The 15,194-nt window shown below is 42.1% G+C and overlaps 1 protein-coding gene across 4 annotated transcripts in view; it reads left to right on the top strand.

Annotated features, from left to right (window-relative positions):
• DISC1 (DISC1 scaffold protein) overlaps window positions 1-14,238 on the top strand; it is a 373,398-nt gene extending 359,160 nt beyond the window's left edge. For 3 of the 4 annotated variants that reach the window (XM_032242435.1, XM_032242432.1, XM_032242434.1), the window contains one exon: window positions 10,201-14,238. In XM_032242435.1, coding sequence (XP_032098326.1) covers window positions 10,201-10,340 — 140 coding nt within the window. In that variant the 3' untranslated portion in view covers window positions 10,341-14,238. Of the gene's footprint in view, window positions 1-59; window positions 672-10,200 lie in introns of those variants that run through there. The other variant, XM_032242433.1, reaches the window with a different exon arrangement.
• Window positions 14,239-15,194: the final 956 nt, after the last annotated feature.

Raw genomic sequence — 15,194 nt, 5'->3', positions numbered from 1 at the left:
CTGTGATTTAATGATAGATCCAATGCTATGCTTCCTTGTTATAACTTTAAATTTTCCACCTTGTTTATTAAGCTGGGCAGAAAATTTCTTCAACCTAATCAGCAATGATTTTCACATTGCTTAAGGTAGGTTTTACAAGCGGATATTCTGTTCTTCATAATTTCCTGCCTTTTACAAAATTTGTATTTAAACCATCATTAAAAAGTCTCCCAAAGAAGCATAGAAACAGAATAAGGATGGCGTTTTTATTTATTCCACATTCATGGGGTCACAAAGCTTTGAGCATGTCTAAGGGGATATGGCTTCCAGCAAATGGGTAGATGATGGGGCACAGGGGAGCAACCCACTGCAGAGAGTCAATGGATATGAAGGAATTCCTGTTCCCCAGCCCAGCACATGGGCAGTTCCCGAGTGGGATGTACTTCTGTCTTCAGGTAGCAGTTCTGAGGGCTGCAGTCAGGGTTCTGTGCTGTCCTCTTGTTATGAAATTTTCTAAAGGGTTAGTTTGATTCTGGGGAATTGGATCTTATTTTTACTATCGCTGGGGTGGCAGCTCTGGTAAAGACCCCTGATAAGAAAGGGTTTGAGCAGTGTTTAAACAAGACCCGGTCAGGCGTGGTGGCTCACACCTGTAATCCCAGCACTTTGGGAGCCTGAGGCGGGTGGATCACAAATTCAGGAGATTGAGACCATCCTGGCTAACACGGTGAAACTTTGCCTCTACTAAAAACACAAAAAATTAGCCGGATGTGGTGGCATGCACCTGTAGTCTCAGCTACTTGGGAGGCTGAGGCCGGAGAATCACTTGAACCTGGGAGGCAGAGATTGCACCATTGCACTCCAGCCTGAATGACGAGAGTGAAATGCCATCTCGAAACAAAAACAACAACAAAAAACAAGACCCTTTTAGTTTTTCCACAGCTGATTTAAACCAGATTTAGTAGCTGCGGGATCATGGACAAGTGATAATGCCTCTTTAAGCATTAGAGTTCCCATCTGTAACATCAGGATAACATACACCTCTAAGGCTTTTATGAGGGTTAAATGAGTCTATATTCACAATATGCATTTAACGTAGCCATGGGTAAGTGTGTGGTTTTAGGGAGAAAACTGTTCTCCAAGTCAGTTTGTCTCACAGTTGTTAGTATGTTAGTCACAAGCTCAAAGAACATCCCATTTATACATAAAAAGTTTCAAGATAGATTGATTCGACTATTTTGTAATAAACGCTTGAAGGAATCAATCAGTAACTCCACAATGGCTTAGGTGAAAAGTCATTTCATTCTAATAAAACTTCTGTAAATAGATAGGGATTGTTATTCCCTACTTGACAGTTGAAAAAAAAACAAGGCTTAGGAATGGCTTGGCTGGTACAAGGTCATTTCTGATGAGTAGCAGAAACTTCCAGCCACAAGCCCCATGGTCCTATTCTGCCCATCAGAAGGCAGCCATGCCTGTAAGTAAATGGACAGGTCTGTTCCATGGAACACCATTCCTTTAAAATTTTAAGCTCTAATAGAAGTATTTTACTGATGTTATGTTTTTTGAGAATTTCACTGATCTCTGCTGTGATAAGCGGACAAGCACTGGTTTAGGTACTGAAGTCGGCTCTCTCCCTCCCTCCAATAAAATCCACACCACAGTATGGATTTCAATCCAGACTTTTCTTCGAATCCCAGACTTTTGTTCTGTCACTGATTGAGAATAAATATACAGAAGGTGTCTTTGAATTCCTACAAAGCAGCACTTAAATTTGAGCGGAACATTATGCCCTAAGATAGAAAGGCATGTTTACAAGGCTCTGTGGAGGCTCCCCTATACGAACAAAAGCTGTTGTTTCAAATTAGAGCTTATCTAAGAGATTCAGAGAGGCTGCCAGAATCCTCCAGCCAGACTCTGACTGGTTTGTATTTCCATTTTTGATCAAAGATACAATGCTGAATGTGGCTGAAAGAAACAGCTTGTTGTCAACAACACAGAAGAATTGCACAGTGAGTGCAATATTTTGTTTGATTCCATTAAGCAGGCTGCCAGAGCCTACTGTGCGTACGAGGTAGAGGGTACCCAATTAATCTAAGTCCACATTGGAATGTGATAAATTTAAGCCCACAATGGATGTCCGCGTCTAAAAGATTGAAGCCACAGATGCTACCAGGAATGTTTATTCTTTGTGTGGAAAACACTGTTACACTCAATGTTTGCATAAACCATATGTGTGCATAAGGACAATTTTTTTTTTTTTTTGAGACAGAGTCTTGCTCTGTCACCAGGCTGGAGTGCAATGGTGTGATCTTGGCTCACGGCAACCTCTGCCTTCTGGGTTCAAGCGATTCTCCTGTCTCAGCCTCCCAAGTAGCTGGGATTACAGGCACATACCACCACGCCTAGCTAATTTTTGTATTTTTGGTAGAGACAGAGTTTCACCATGTTGGCCAGGATGATCTCGATCTCCTGATCTTGTGATCCGCCCACCTCGGCCTCCCAAAGTGCTGGGATTACAGGCGTGAGGCACCACATCCAGCCATAAGGAATATTAGTGTGGCATCAGCAGAGGCTAGGGGTGGCAGTGGGACTGAGTTTCCAAATAGGTCCTTGTGGCCTTCTAATTTAATATCTGGGTTATGGGCAGTCTACAGGGCATTTCCTACTTTTACCAAGAAGACACTGGTTGACAAATCTAAGGAGGTAAAGGAAACAGCCCACGCCTCTTCATCATTCACAGGCTCGCTGAATTACATGTAGCATGACCAAATAACAACACAAACCCATCAGCTTCTGTGGCGGCAAGTGTCTGAAGACAGTCTGTACCATTAATTGGGGGAGCTGGCGGTGGAGAGGTGGCTCATGCCTAGTGTCAGAGGACGGCACAGGAGGTGTGACTCCATAGCCAGTCAAGGCGGGACTTCCAGGAGCATTAGTGTGAGTCTGTAGTGCATTTTCACAGTCATTTAAGGTCCTAATTAGCAGTTATGCTTTGAAAAACATTTCGAGTGTATGCAGTATCTCCTCCATGCTCAAAATATTGTAACCAAAAGCCTTCTAAGTTAAGGTGGATTTTTAAGCAGGATTTTCTCATTTTTTTCTCCTTCAATTTCTACAACCCACTTTCAAAGGAAAAGAAGTACACCTGTGGTTTGTACATTTTTGGCATGTTTCAAAGCCCTCGGGGCAGTTCTGCCTGCCTCTGAGCCATAGACAAGGTAGAGACAGTCTGGTTCTATTTGCGGTTGTATTTACATCCATGTCTGGGAAGCCTTTGTGGAATTCTATTTCTCTGCTTATTTGGAGTGCATGGTGCCCAATTGATTAGTTTTGGTGGTGCTTGATGGCATGCAAATTCTCTGAATACATCCAGGTTTGTGCACAAACACCACAGCTCCGTAAGGACCCCTGTTTAGTTCAACTTTCAAACTTTTAGCTTGAACAGACAAAGCTAACAGGAGTTTTGTGAGCTTGTCCTGCCTCCTTGGAGATGTTTTCCACTTATAGAGCTGAGGGGCTGAAAGAGGGATCATGAGATCATGGAGTTCCACTCACATAGTTTATAAATGAGAAAATCCGGAGCCTGGCCAGGCACGGAGGCTTACACCCGCAATCCCAGCACTTTGGGAGGCTGAGGTGGGTGGATTTATTGAGACCAGAAGCTCAAGACCAGCCTAGGCAACATGGCAAAACCCCATCTCTATTAAAAATACAAAAATGACCTGGGCATGATGGTGGGCACCTGTAGTCCCAGCTACTCCAGAGGCATGAGAATTGCTTGAATCCAGGAGGCGCGGGTTGCAGTGAGCTGAGATTGCACACCACTGCACTCCAGCCTGGGCAACAGAGTAAGACACTGCCAAAAGAAGAAAGCAAGAAGAAAGGGGGAAAGGAAGGAAGGAAGGAAGAAAGAAAGGAAGGAAGAGAGGGAGGGAGGGAGGGAGGGAAGGAAAGAAGGAAGGGAGGAAGGGAGAGAGAGGGGAGCAAGAAGAAGAGAAGGAGGGAAGGAAAGGAAAGGGAAAAGGAAACGAGGAAGGAAAGGAGAAGGGAAGGGAAGGGAAAGAAGGGAAGGGAGAAGAAGGGAAGGAAAGAAAGAAAGGAAAGGAAAGAAAACCCAGAGCCTAAGATGTTAGTGTGTAACATCTTTGTGTGTGATGGGCTGGTGCAGATAAGGTAGTCACAGCTCTTCCGTTAGGCTCTCACTTAGGCTTTGGAGTGGGAAGAGGAAGAGATGGAGCCCCACAGTGGATGGGGGAGGGCAAGAGTGTAGACACAGGGCTGTCCCGCTGCTGGCTCAGCACGAGGTGGGCTTGGCACAAGGTAGGCAACACAGAGTTTCCCTGTACAAGCATCAAATCCTTTGAATCAAGTCTTGGGTATAGTCAAGTTTTTTTCCTTTGCTTTTAAGAGACTGAGTTCTCATGGCTTTTCCATGAAGGTAAATTCTCTAGTACTATGGGCTGTAGTGGCTACCCAGGAAGGAATGGTGGTAAGAAGAAATAATGTAGCAAAGGAGCAGCACTTTTAAATGATATGTAGGTTGAGGATCCCTTATCTGAAATGCTTGGGACTAGAAGCGTTTCAAAGTTCTGATTTTTTCAGATTGTAGAGTATTTGCATTATACTTACCAGTTGAGCATACCAACTCCAAAACTCCAAAATCAAAAATGTTCCAATGAACATTATGTCAGTGCTCAGAAGATTTTGGATTTTGGAGCATTTCAGGTTTTGGATTTTGGGATTTGGGATTCTCAACTTGTACTGTTGTTTCTTTTTGAACCAAACTAGGTCAGATGAATGGATGACCTAATTTTGACTAAGCCATTGAAATGCTCACTTGGACACTTATTCACAGTAAAACACTCAACTGTTTTCTTATTAAAACAAAAGACTTGGCCGGGCATGGTGGCTCACGCCTGTAATCCTAGCACTTTGGGAGGCTGAGGCGGGCAGATCACGAGGTCAAGGGATCGAGACCATCCTGGCCAACATGGTGAAACCCTTTCTTTACTAAAAAATACAAAAATTAGCTGGGCATGGTGGCACGCGCCTGTAGTCCCAGCTAGTCAAGAGCCTGAGGCAGAAGAATCATATGAACCCAGGAGGTGGAGGTTACAGTGAGCCGAGATCACGCTACTGCACTTCAGGCTGGCAACAGCAAGACTCTGTCTCAAAAAAAAAAAAAAAAAAAAAGTCTATCTAAAGAATTCCAGAATCTTTTGCAAATGGTGCCCTGAATGACAATATTGCCTTATCATCATTCCTGAATGCACGTGTCCCGCTGACTTACTCATTTAATTATTGCAAACACAGACATTTTAACAAGTTATATACTTACCTACCATATGAATAGTCTACCCCAAGCAGGTAAAGAATGGCCATGGGCTCCAAAAGTGTTTTAAAGATGTTAGGAGGTTCATCCTGTGACTTTGTTTTAATGAATCTGCTATTTTCTTAGATAGCACAGGTACTTGGTGGCATATCTGTTACAGGGGCAGTTACTTAGCTACTCGGGTCCCTAAGGCATGGCCATCATAATAATTATTCTGCTTTTTTGAGGCCTATTCTTGCACGTAGGTGCAGATAGCACCTCAATTCTAATTTTGGAATTTGCCTAAAATTTTAATAGTGGAGTTTTGTTTTTCAGCTCTTTGACAAAAATCAAGGTCAAGTGTAATGGGCTTCAACTATGAGCTTATTGGAGTAGTGATCAGAAAATCTGATTATAGCTACTACTTAGCCCCCTTCAGATCTTGCTTAGATGTATCAAATAAGGTAATTTATATTTCTGTAAGTCAGTGGGAAAATGTTATAAAACTATTTTTTTTTTTGAGACGGAGTTTCGCTCTTGCTACCCAGGCTGGAGTGCAATGGCTCGATCTCGGCTCACCGCAGCTTCCGCCTCCGGGTTCAAGGAATTCTCCTGCCTCAGCCTCCTGAGTAGCTGGGACTACAGGCGTGTGCCACCATGCCCAGCTAATTTTTTTGTATTTTTAGTAGAGATGGGGTTTCACCATGTTGACCAGGATGGTCTTGATCTCTTGACCTTGTGATCCACCTACCTCGGCCTCCCAAAGTGCTGGGATTATAGGCGTGAGCCATTGTGCCCAGCCTATAAAACTTTTTTAAAAATATATGGTTCAGTATGAATGCCAGACTTACATCTGTTTTCTACTCAGCATCTCCTCTTGGCTAATAAGCTTGTCCAACTTACCCTGTCTAAAATCCAATTCTTCCCCTACTCTACCAAAAAAAAAAAACCAAACCACTCATTTCTAGTCCTGTCTTTCGCAATAAAATACAGATGTATTTTTCTAATTATTTGCTCAGATGAAAAATCAGGGAGTCTTTCTTGATGCCTTTTCCATTTTCCACATCCCATATCCAGACCAACACCATATGCCCTTGGTTGTATCTGCAAAACACATCCAGAATCTAGCCACATCTCACCTCCACTGCCACTGCCCTATTCAAGCCGTCATTGTTTCTTGCCTGAACTATTGCAGTGGTCTCCTAACTGGTCACTCTGTGCTTCTGCCTTTACCTCCTTTAGTCCATTCTCAGCACAGCAGCCAAACTGATGATGTCACCCCTCTGCTCCAGGTCCTCCCACAGCTCCCAGCTCACTGTGAACACAGCATAGCTGGACATACTGTCAACGTGGCGCCTGTTTACTTCCTGCTGTACTCATAGGTATTTATGCCATTCATGATGGCAGTGACTTTGATTCTCTCCTGTATTGCTGTGTTTATAACATTTGTTAACATACAGTGGAAACTCAGGAAACATTTGAATGTTTGAATGAATGAAAGAAAGAATGAGGATCTCTCTCTCTCTCTGCACTTTCATTTCTCCCAACCGCTTAACAGGGAAATGTTTCTTTCCCTTTTTTTTTTTTTTTGAGACAGAGTCTTGCTCTGTCGCCCAGGCTGGAGGGCAGTGGTGCGATCTCAGCTCACTGCAACCTCCGTCTCCCAGGTTCAAGTGATTCTTCTGCATCAGCCTCCCAGGTAGCTGGGATCACAGGCACGCAACACCACGCCTGGCTAATTTTTGTATTTTTAGTAGAGACGGGATTTCGTCATGTTGGCCAGGCTGGTCTGAAACTCCTGGCCTCAGGTGATCTGTCCACCTCAGCCTCCTAAAGTGCTGAGATTACAGGTGTGAGCCACTGAGCCTGGCTTCCAGGCCTTTCTTTTATAAACATATTGATTTAAATATGAAAGCAACGCGTTTCTATTGTGAATATCACAGAAGTATGGAAAATAAAAACGCTGTTTCCCTTCCGGTGCCTCTACCAACAGGTCACTACTATCTCCTCCTGAAGCCCTTTTCTAGACCTACAAATGGCTTATCTCAATAGTCTTTGTTTGCAAAATTAGGATCATTCCATACAAATTATTCTACAATGTGCGTTCCCTCACCCCATTCTACATTTTTTTTCCTGGGCACTCTTCAGTACATCCAAAATGCTTTGTAATGCAATTTGTGTAAGGAATCATATAGGCAGGTTGGTTGCAGAGAAGTACTTTGCAAATAAAACAGGATTTTAATGATTATTTCCCCAACAGGTTCATTAAATGAGGTTTCTAGGATTTCTGATGTCTATCCCTGCTTTGGCAGAGCCTAAGGTGTTTGTTACATCTGTTATATTAAGAAATAAACCTTAAATCTCATGATGACTCACAAAAGATACTATAACAAAGAAAAAAAATATATTTCTTTGAACCCTAACCCTGTGAGGAAGGTACATGATTCAGTATTTTACAAGTGGAATAATTAAGCGTTGACTGATGTGCCCGACTTTCCATAGGTAGGGAGTTACCTCCTCAAATCCTGGTTTTCTGACACCTCTCGGTGTTAGCAATTGTTGTATGAGTAGCTGATGTGTTCATTTAGTTATACCTTCATCTTTTGCCTTTGTAACCCCTCCTTATTTTTAACCTTTTCATTGTGTTCTGTCAGGGCCAGAAGTTTTATGAGTTTTTAAAGAAACATCACATTTTGATTCAAGTTCTCTCTCTAAAAACCTTTGTCATCATTAGCACATTACAAATAGTGGCATGTCATCCCAGGCTGCATGTGAAAGGTAATTAAATCTCAGGGGTTTGTCAGGATTCATAAACTGCTTAAGCTCTCTGCCTGCTCTTCATAGATGTAGCATAACTTTGTGATTGAATTCCAGTTTGGTATTCCGTCTGGGACCACGTATGCTTTTGCTTGTATAAAGTCGTATATGTTTTCACTAAAGATTAGCAGAGCTATGCAAGAAATGGAAGCAACCAACGCCTCTAAAAAAAAAAGAAAACAAAAAGACAGGCAAATGTTGGGTTCTTTCTTCCCTTGGGCGCCTCCTACCCAACTCCTATTCTCATCAAGTTCAAATGCATGGAGAGAACCCTAGTAGTAAATGCATGTAAATTACACAAATGATAGAGTCTGGTGAAGCTTCAAGAGGGTGAAAAACTGCTAGAACTTTTCAGGGTGGTTCAGCACATTTGCTTAGAAGAGGTTCATTTGCATCATTCCCAGGATCCTCTGGAGCTCTTGTTCAAAAAAGAAAGGAGGCTGGATGTGGTGGCTTACCTCTGTAATCTCAGCACTTTGAGAGGCCCAGGCAGGCAGATTGCCTGAGGTCAGGGGTTTGAGACTAGCCTGGCCCATATGGTGAAACCTCATCTCAACTAAAAATATAAAAATTAGCCTGGCTTGGTGACTCACACCTGTAATCCAAGCTACTCGGGAGGCTGAGGCAGGAGAATCACTGGAACCTGGGAGGTGGAGGTTGCAGTGGCCGAGATTACATCATTGCACTCCAGTCTGGGCTACAAGAGTGAAACTCTGTCAAAAAAAAAGAAAAAGAAAAAGAAAGAAAGAAAGAGAGAGAGAAAGAGAGAGAGAGAGAGAAAGAAAGAGAAAGAAAGAAAGAAAGAAAGAAAGAAAGAAAGAAAAGAAAGGAAGGAAGGAAGGAAGGAGGGAAGGAAGGAAGAAAGAGAAAGAAAGAAAGAAAATAGGGAAAGCTTTCCACAGTGGTTTGTAAGGGTGTCTGTTTCTCTTGACACTGCATTGATGTTGAACTCTGGGAAAACCACTTTGTAGTGTAGGTGGTCCGTGAGCAGTCAGACTCCTTTCCCAAAGCTCTCTATTCCCTCCATGTCTGACCTAGTACTGTTGGAGTGGTCTGGCTTTATGTGATGACTTCAGCATGTGTACGTGGTATCAACATATTTTGACTTTCTCCCTTGGTTCCTGTAGGATAAGAGTGGACCAATTTGCTTGTTAGACCCAACTCTCACCCTGCATTTGCCTTGGAGTTGTTCTGACTACAAGGGAAAAGGGAAAGAATGAACTGGATGATGTATGGACAGACAAACCACTAAACCACGGTTGGTTAAACATTCCCCCACTTGAACACCCAGATGAGAACCCGTGTCTTAAGAGAATGACAGCCTTATCTATGACTATTTGCTAAGTTCTCTATGATTGTTTTCTCCATGTGAGAAATAACTATAGGTTAGAAAACTAAGATCTCAACAATTAAAGAAAAAAAGAACCAACCAACCAACCCAGAAACAGCAAGCTCTCTTTGCCCTTTGATGGACTCTGTCAAGTCCCTGGGAATATACTAACAGATAACAGCAGGTTAGAGCCTGGAGGGATTTCAAAGTCATCGTTTCATGAGAAAACTGAGGCTGTAACTGATTTGCATAAGGTGACAAGGCTGGTTAGTGGTGAACAGGGACCATGTTAATAGCTGAGTCTGGTCCAGTATTCCTCTCCCTACTTATAGTGACCCCAAATCCTGTATTTCTCAAGGAGATTTTGATTTCAGGCACTTTCTACTGTCAAGAGTATTTGCATCTGACAGTTGCCCCACCCCAACCTGGGGCTTAGCCGGAGTTACGGTCATGCCAATCGCAGATCATTGAGCATCTGAGTTGGCCATCTGTCTCAGCTAAGAGCTGACTCTTCCATTTCCTTCTTAAGACCTGATTTGAGATAGTCAATACCTCAGGCATTGTAGAAATTGCAATCATTCTTAAAAGAAAAAGTGTAAAATTTGTAATAATATTTAATTCCTACAATTTGAAAGAACTTGAAACTGCAATTAGATGGCAGTGCCCATCTGCTTCCAGCGGACTCTCATGCTCTTCGATCCCTCGGAGGCTGCAGAGGGCCGCCATCACCTTCGGATGTGCTCCTTAACAACGTGCCCACAGTCTCTCAAGAGGGAGCTCCAGATGGTGAAGGAAACTCTGCAGGCCATGATCCTGCAGCTCCAGCCAGCAAAGGAGGTGGGGGAAAGAGAAGCTGCAGCTTCCTGCATGACAGCTGGTGTCCGGGAAGTGCAAGCCTGAGGAGTGACGGGATGGGGGAGGGAGGTGGGCCACCACGTCAACAGTTTGGACCCGGGGGTCTACTCTCCCTTCCCACTGCATAACTAATGTGCCTGAATCAATTATGGAGACACAGAGCCTTGATGTCTTTCAGTGGAAAGGTGGTTCATGTTCATTCTTATGAGTCTGAAACTGAGGAGTCTGCAAATTGGAATATGGAGAGGGAGACTGATTTGCTGAATTTGCTTCTAAATGTAATTAAAAAATTTCTTTTCCATGTCATTCATGGGAATGTCCTGCACAGGATTCAAGAATGTTTTCATCTCAATCCCCATTAGAGAGAAGCTGGGGCGAATTCTGGAAAAAATATCTCTTTTTTCTATACCATTTGCCTTCTGCTGTAACTAAAATATTTCCTGATTCAAGATTCTATAAAAAGGAAACCAAGCATAAGACTGTGTCATCCTACCTGTTACACGTTCCTACAGGTGCACCATCTATGAGAGTTAATTAACCTCAGAGTCTGGAATTAACAGCTTTTCACCTTACTTCTCCTGTGATCTAATATTATCTTAGAAAAATTAATATGCAACTTCCAAAAGATATTTTGGTAAGGCAGCAGCGTCTCAGTGATATGCCACCTTTCAGTTTTCCTTCGTGGCAATGATTACATCTGAAGAAAGGATCCTTGAGAGTCTCTGTTTCATCAGGACATTCTGAAATTTACCTATAGTGAGGCTGTGGATGGATCAGGAGACCTGCATGAAATATTTGAGCCTGTTCTGTTTTCCCACGGAACCTGTTTCACTCAATGCCAGGCAGTGCAGCATTTAGGAAAGCAGTGCAGTACTCAGTATGGCAGTGCAGTACTCAGTAATACAGTACAGTACTCAGTTAGGCAATGCAGTACTCAGGCAGTGCAGTAGTCAGTAAGGCAGTGCCGTACTCAGAAATGTAGTGCAGTATTCAGTAACACAGTGCAGTGCTCAATAAGGCAGTGCAGGGCTCAGGCAGTGCAGTACTCAGTAACACAGTGCAGCACTCAGTAATACAGTACAGTATTCAGTAAGGTAGTGCAGTACTCAGTAACACCATGCAGTGCTCAATAAGGCAGTGCAGGGCTCAGTAAGGCAGTGCAGTACTCACTCAGTAGGACAGCACAGTTCTCAGTAACACAGTGCAGTACTCAATAAGCCAATGTAGTACTCAGTAAATCAGTGCAGTATTCAATAATGCAAGGGCATTGCAGGCTCCTGCTGGGCTCTTCCTGCAGGCCCAGCTAGGACTCCTATTGAGACAGCTGCAAAACAGGCTGATTTCAATTAGGCAGCACTTCCCAAAGTGCACTGATGAAGGTGGCCCCAAGAGGTGCTCTCTGACCAAAGGAGTCCCCTCTCTGGTCAAGTACCTTTGGTAAGTACACCATACCATAATATCTGCTTGGAGAGCCACAACACACATTAGCATATTAGTCTGTGAGAGAAGTTATAATAAGGAAAGCCACTTGATTTTATCTAACCTCAAACTTTCCAAGTTTAATGGAGCATGAATTTTTTTTCATGTAACTCCTATCCATATCCCATAGATCTAGTATTGGTCAGCACTGCACTCTCTGAGGAAGGCCTAGTCCAAACACTGATTTACATCACTTTAGAAACCACACTCAAACCTTTGCAGAGTGTTGAGCTAAATAATTACCTGCCACAGATTGGTCAATTTAATCCAGTAAATGTTCTGTTTGTGCTTCTGTCCTCATTTATATGTTCAGGGATAGTGATGGTCCTGCCTTCACTAGGATCCATGGATATGAGGCCATTTTGGTCATTTCCTGAAGTCACACTGGCATTTCCAGAAGGCATCTGGTGCTTTGCTGAGCCTTCCATGCTGTGCAGCACTTCTGTCCTCAGTCGAGGAGATGGCCCTGCTTAAGCCAGCAATTGGCTGGGGTTCAGGAAACGAAGCAAAAGCACAATATGTGAATGTGCTGATTGTGTTCCCTACGGCTTTATCTCAAGCAAAATACACTCTACATATTTTAATAATAAGCATAATTAGTTTGTTCCTGGACTTCATTTTTCAATGATGAACCAAATTCCTGAATCATTTATAATTGTGTTGAAAGAAAATTATGAACTAGTTGCATGGCACTTGGAATCCCTGAATTAATTCCAGTGAAGCAAAACTTGGGAAGAGTCAGGATTGACCACGTTGCCAATAACAAATTTCTACTTTGACATATGTCTTTTTAAAAGCCTCCCAGACCCCAGACATGTTAACAGTCACTAGCCCAAGTGTTTTGTATTACTTAGACACCATCATGAAGTAATTCTGTGAGGTCATGGTATATTTGAAAATTCTGCAAGTTAATAACTGCTTTGAATTATTTGAACCCTAAATAAGGGTTCTTTGGTACCTCCAGTAGATAGTGTATTCATTTCCCTGCAGCAAATTTTGAAGTATTTGAGCAGGTGAGTAATGTTTCAACCCCATGCTGTAACTCATCTGTTGTCTTTGCTTGGTCTTAGAGTATCATTCAGAAAGCCTGCTAAGAGCCAGAGTGCTGCTTCTGGCTACACAACCTTCTCAGGACAACCCCACTGTCTTAAGCCACTTTAACCCTGGAAGACCCAGGACCGTGTATCCCCAACCATAGTATAAGGCAGGTTTTGTCAGGGCAACATAAAAATGTCTGAGAGAGGTTAGGACTTAGATTTAAAAGCATCAAAACAACAACAATAAAAATTTGTGTTGGAGATAGCTAAGACCACAAGCAAAAGCACATATTGAAAATGATGAGTTATAGTCTGATTTGACTGGGATGTGGTGTGAGAAAGTAAGTGAGATATTCTACTGCCCGCCTCGCTGGAATGCTGGCTTTCAAATGGTCACCCCTTTTTCTTTCACCTGCCTGAGTTAGGACATGCTGTCTAGCAGGAACAGTCCCAGTTTCATCCAACTTTCTGAAATTTCCAAACTGAATTGATCCTTCTCCAAATAGTATGTAGCATTGGAACCTCATCTTTCCCTGCAGTAAGGCTGGTTTCCCCACCCCAGAAACATGTAAGGGTTGGTACCATGCTAAGCTTTTTACAGTCATATCCTATAATCCCCATATCAACCTTATAAGGAAGGTGTTTGTGGATGATGCAACTGAGCCTTAAAAGGACTAATTCTCTTTTTCTAAGGCACAGAGCTGCTAAAATGTGGATTAATAGTGAACCTAACAGTCAGAGACAGGCAGCGTGCCCTTAACTAGTCTCTTCCTAAAGTTCCTTTAATGTCCTTTTGAGACTTTGAGCCGTGGGACTTATTTGTTCACCTGGTTAAGAACACATGGCCACTGTGAAAATCTTGGCTGGGGAGTCAAAGAAACTGAGTCTAGGGCAAACAAGGCTTCCCACACTTCCAGGGGAGCCTGACTGTGAAGTCTAGGCTCAGACAGCCTTCAACAAACCTATTCACCTCCCCCATCATCCTAACCTAACCATTCCCCAGTCATCCCAGGAACAACCACTCACAGCCTGACACTGGGCAGATTTTCTTGAAGATCCTCATCCAGGTGGTGGTTTTCGGAAGTGCTCCAGTATTATGAATTCTGTGTGTGGAGAAAAGCAACCATGTACTTACTGGTCAATGCCTTCTTGTATATGTAATTCAATACTTTTATTTCTAATATCTGTACCTTATCTAATCTTTGAATTTTGTCATATAATTTATTGCTTCATTAAAGTTACTTTTTGTTATATGAAATAAAAGCTGATATCCAAGCTATGGTGCACCTTGATTTTTTTGTCCTTTGAAGTATGGATGACAGAAAAATGTATCAGGTTTATTCATCTCCTCTTTCTGTTGCAGGATAATTAATTGTACAATTACGTCACACAAAACATTTATAATAAAGCCATGCTTTAGAATTGCATATGTGTTTACTTTCAGATATCAGCAAACCAGAAAGTCATGAAATATTCTATTCACAGACTCCTAACATTGCCACTAAGAGTTGGGAATAAGACAAGGATACCCATAATACCACTGAAAATATTTTACTGGAGATACAGGCTAATTTAATTAGACAAGAAAAATATAAGATGGTTACAACTTGAAAAAGAAAATGTAAAGCTTTAATATTCACAGTTGATGTTACTGTAAGCTTGAAAACCTAAGAGAAACAGCAGAAAAACTTTTACACAGTTAACACAATCAAAATCAACACAACCAAAATCAACAGGCTTCATATATACAGACAATAATTGGAAGATCAAATATAAGGAAAGACCCCATTTTCAGTAGCAACAAAAAGCAACAGAAAATGGCTTGGAAAACATTTATATAAGAAATGCATGAGTCTTAGATGAAGGAAATTTTAAGATGAAGGATATGAGACAAGAATTGAATACATAAAAATACATTAAGTTTTGGCTAGAAAGGCATCATAAATTGTAAAATTTCCATCAGTCGATTCATAAATATTTTCTGACCCCAAATGGGACAATAGTTGTCTAGCTGGCCCCCATATGTGTTCTCTCCTCTATCCTTCTAGCTGTTCTGTCTAGACCCTTAAATTGCAGAGGTACACGTGTGCAGAATCGCAGGTGTGCATTTGTAGCCTTGTTTGTAAGAACAAAAATGAGAAACAACATTTTCATTTTCATCAGTTGGAGACTGGTTAAATAAGTTACTGTACATTCACACTATGGGATGCTTTATAGTTGCTAAAAAAAAACTTTATGTTCATATGTGCTTGTCTCTGCAGAGCTATCCCTGGAAAGGGATCCAGGCAACTTAGCGGGGGAAAAATGGGAAGGAGGCTTACTTTTCTGCTCTATACCATCCTTTTTAACATTTGATGCCATGTGCATATATTTACCTATTTAA

Source organism: Sapajus apella, unplaced genomic scaffold, assembly GCF_009761245.1.
Source record: "Sapajus apella isolate SASKATOON/1434 unplaced genomic scaffold, GSC_monkey_1.0 scaffold49, whole genome shotgun sequence".
Lineage (NCBI taxonomy): Eukaryota > Metazoa > Chordata > Mammalia > Primates > Cebidae > Sapajus > Sapajus apella.
Note: the sequence above shows the minus strand (reverse complement) of the source record. Positions and strands in the feature narration are given on the sequence as shown.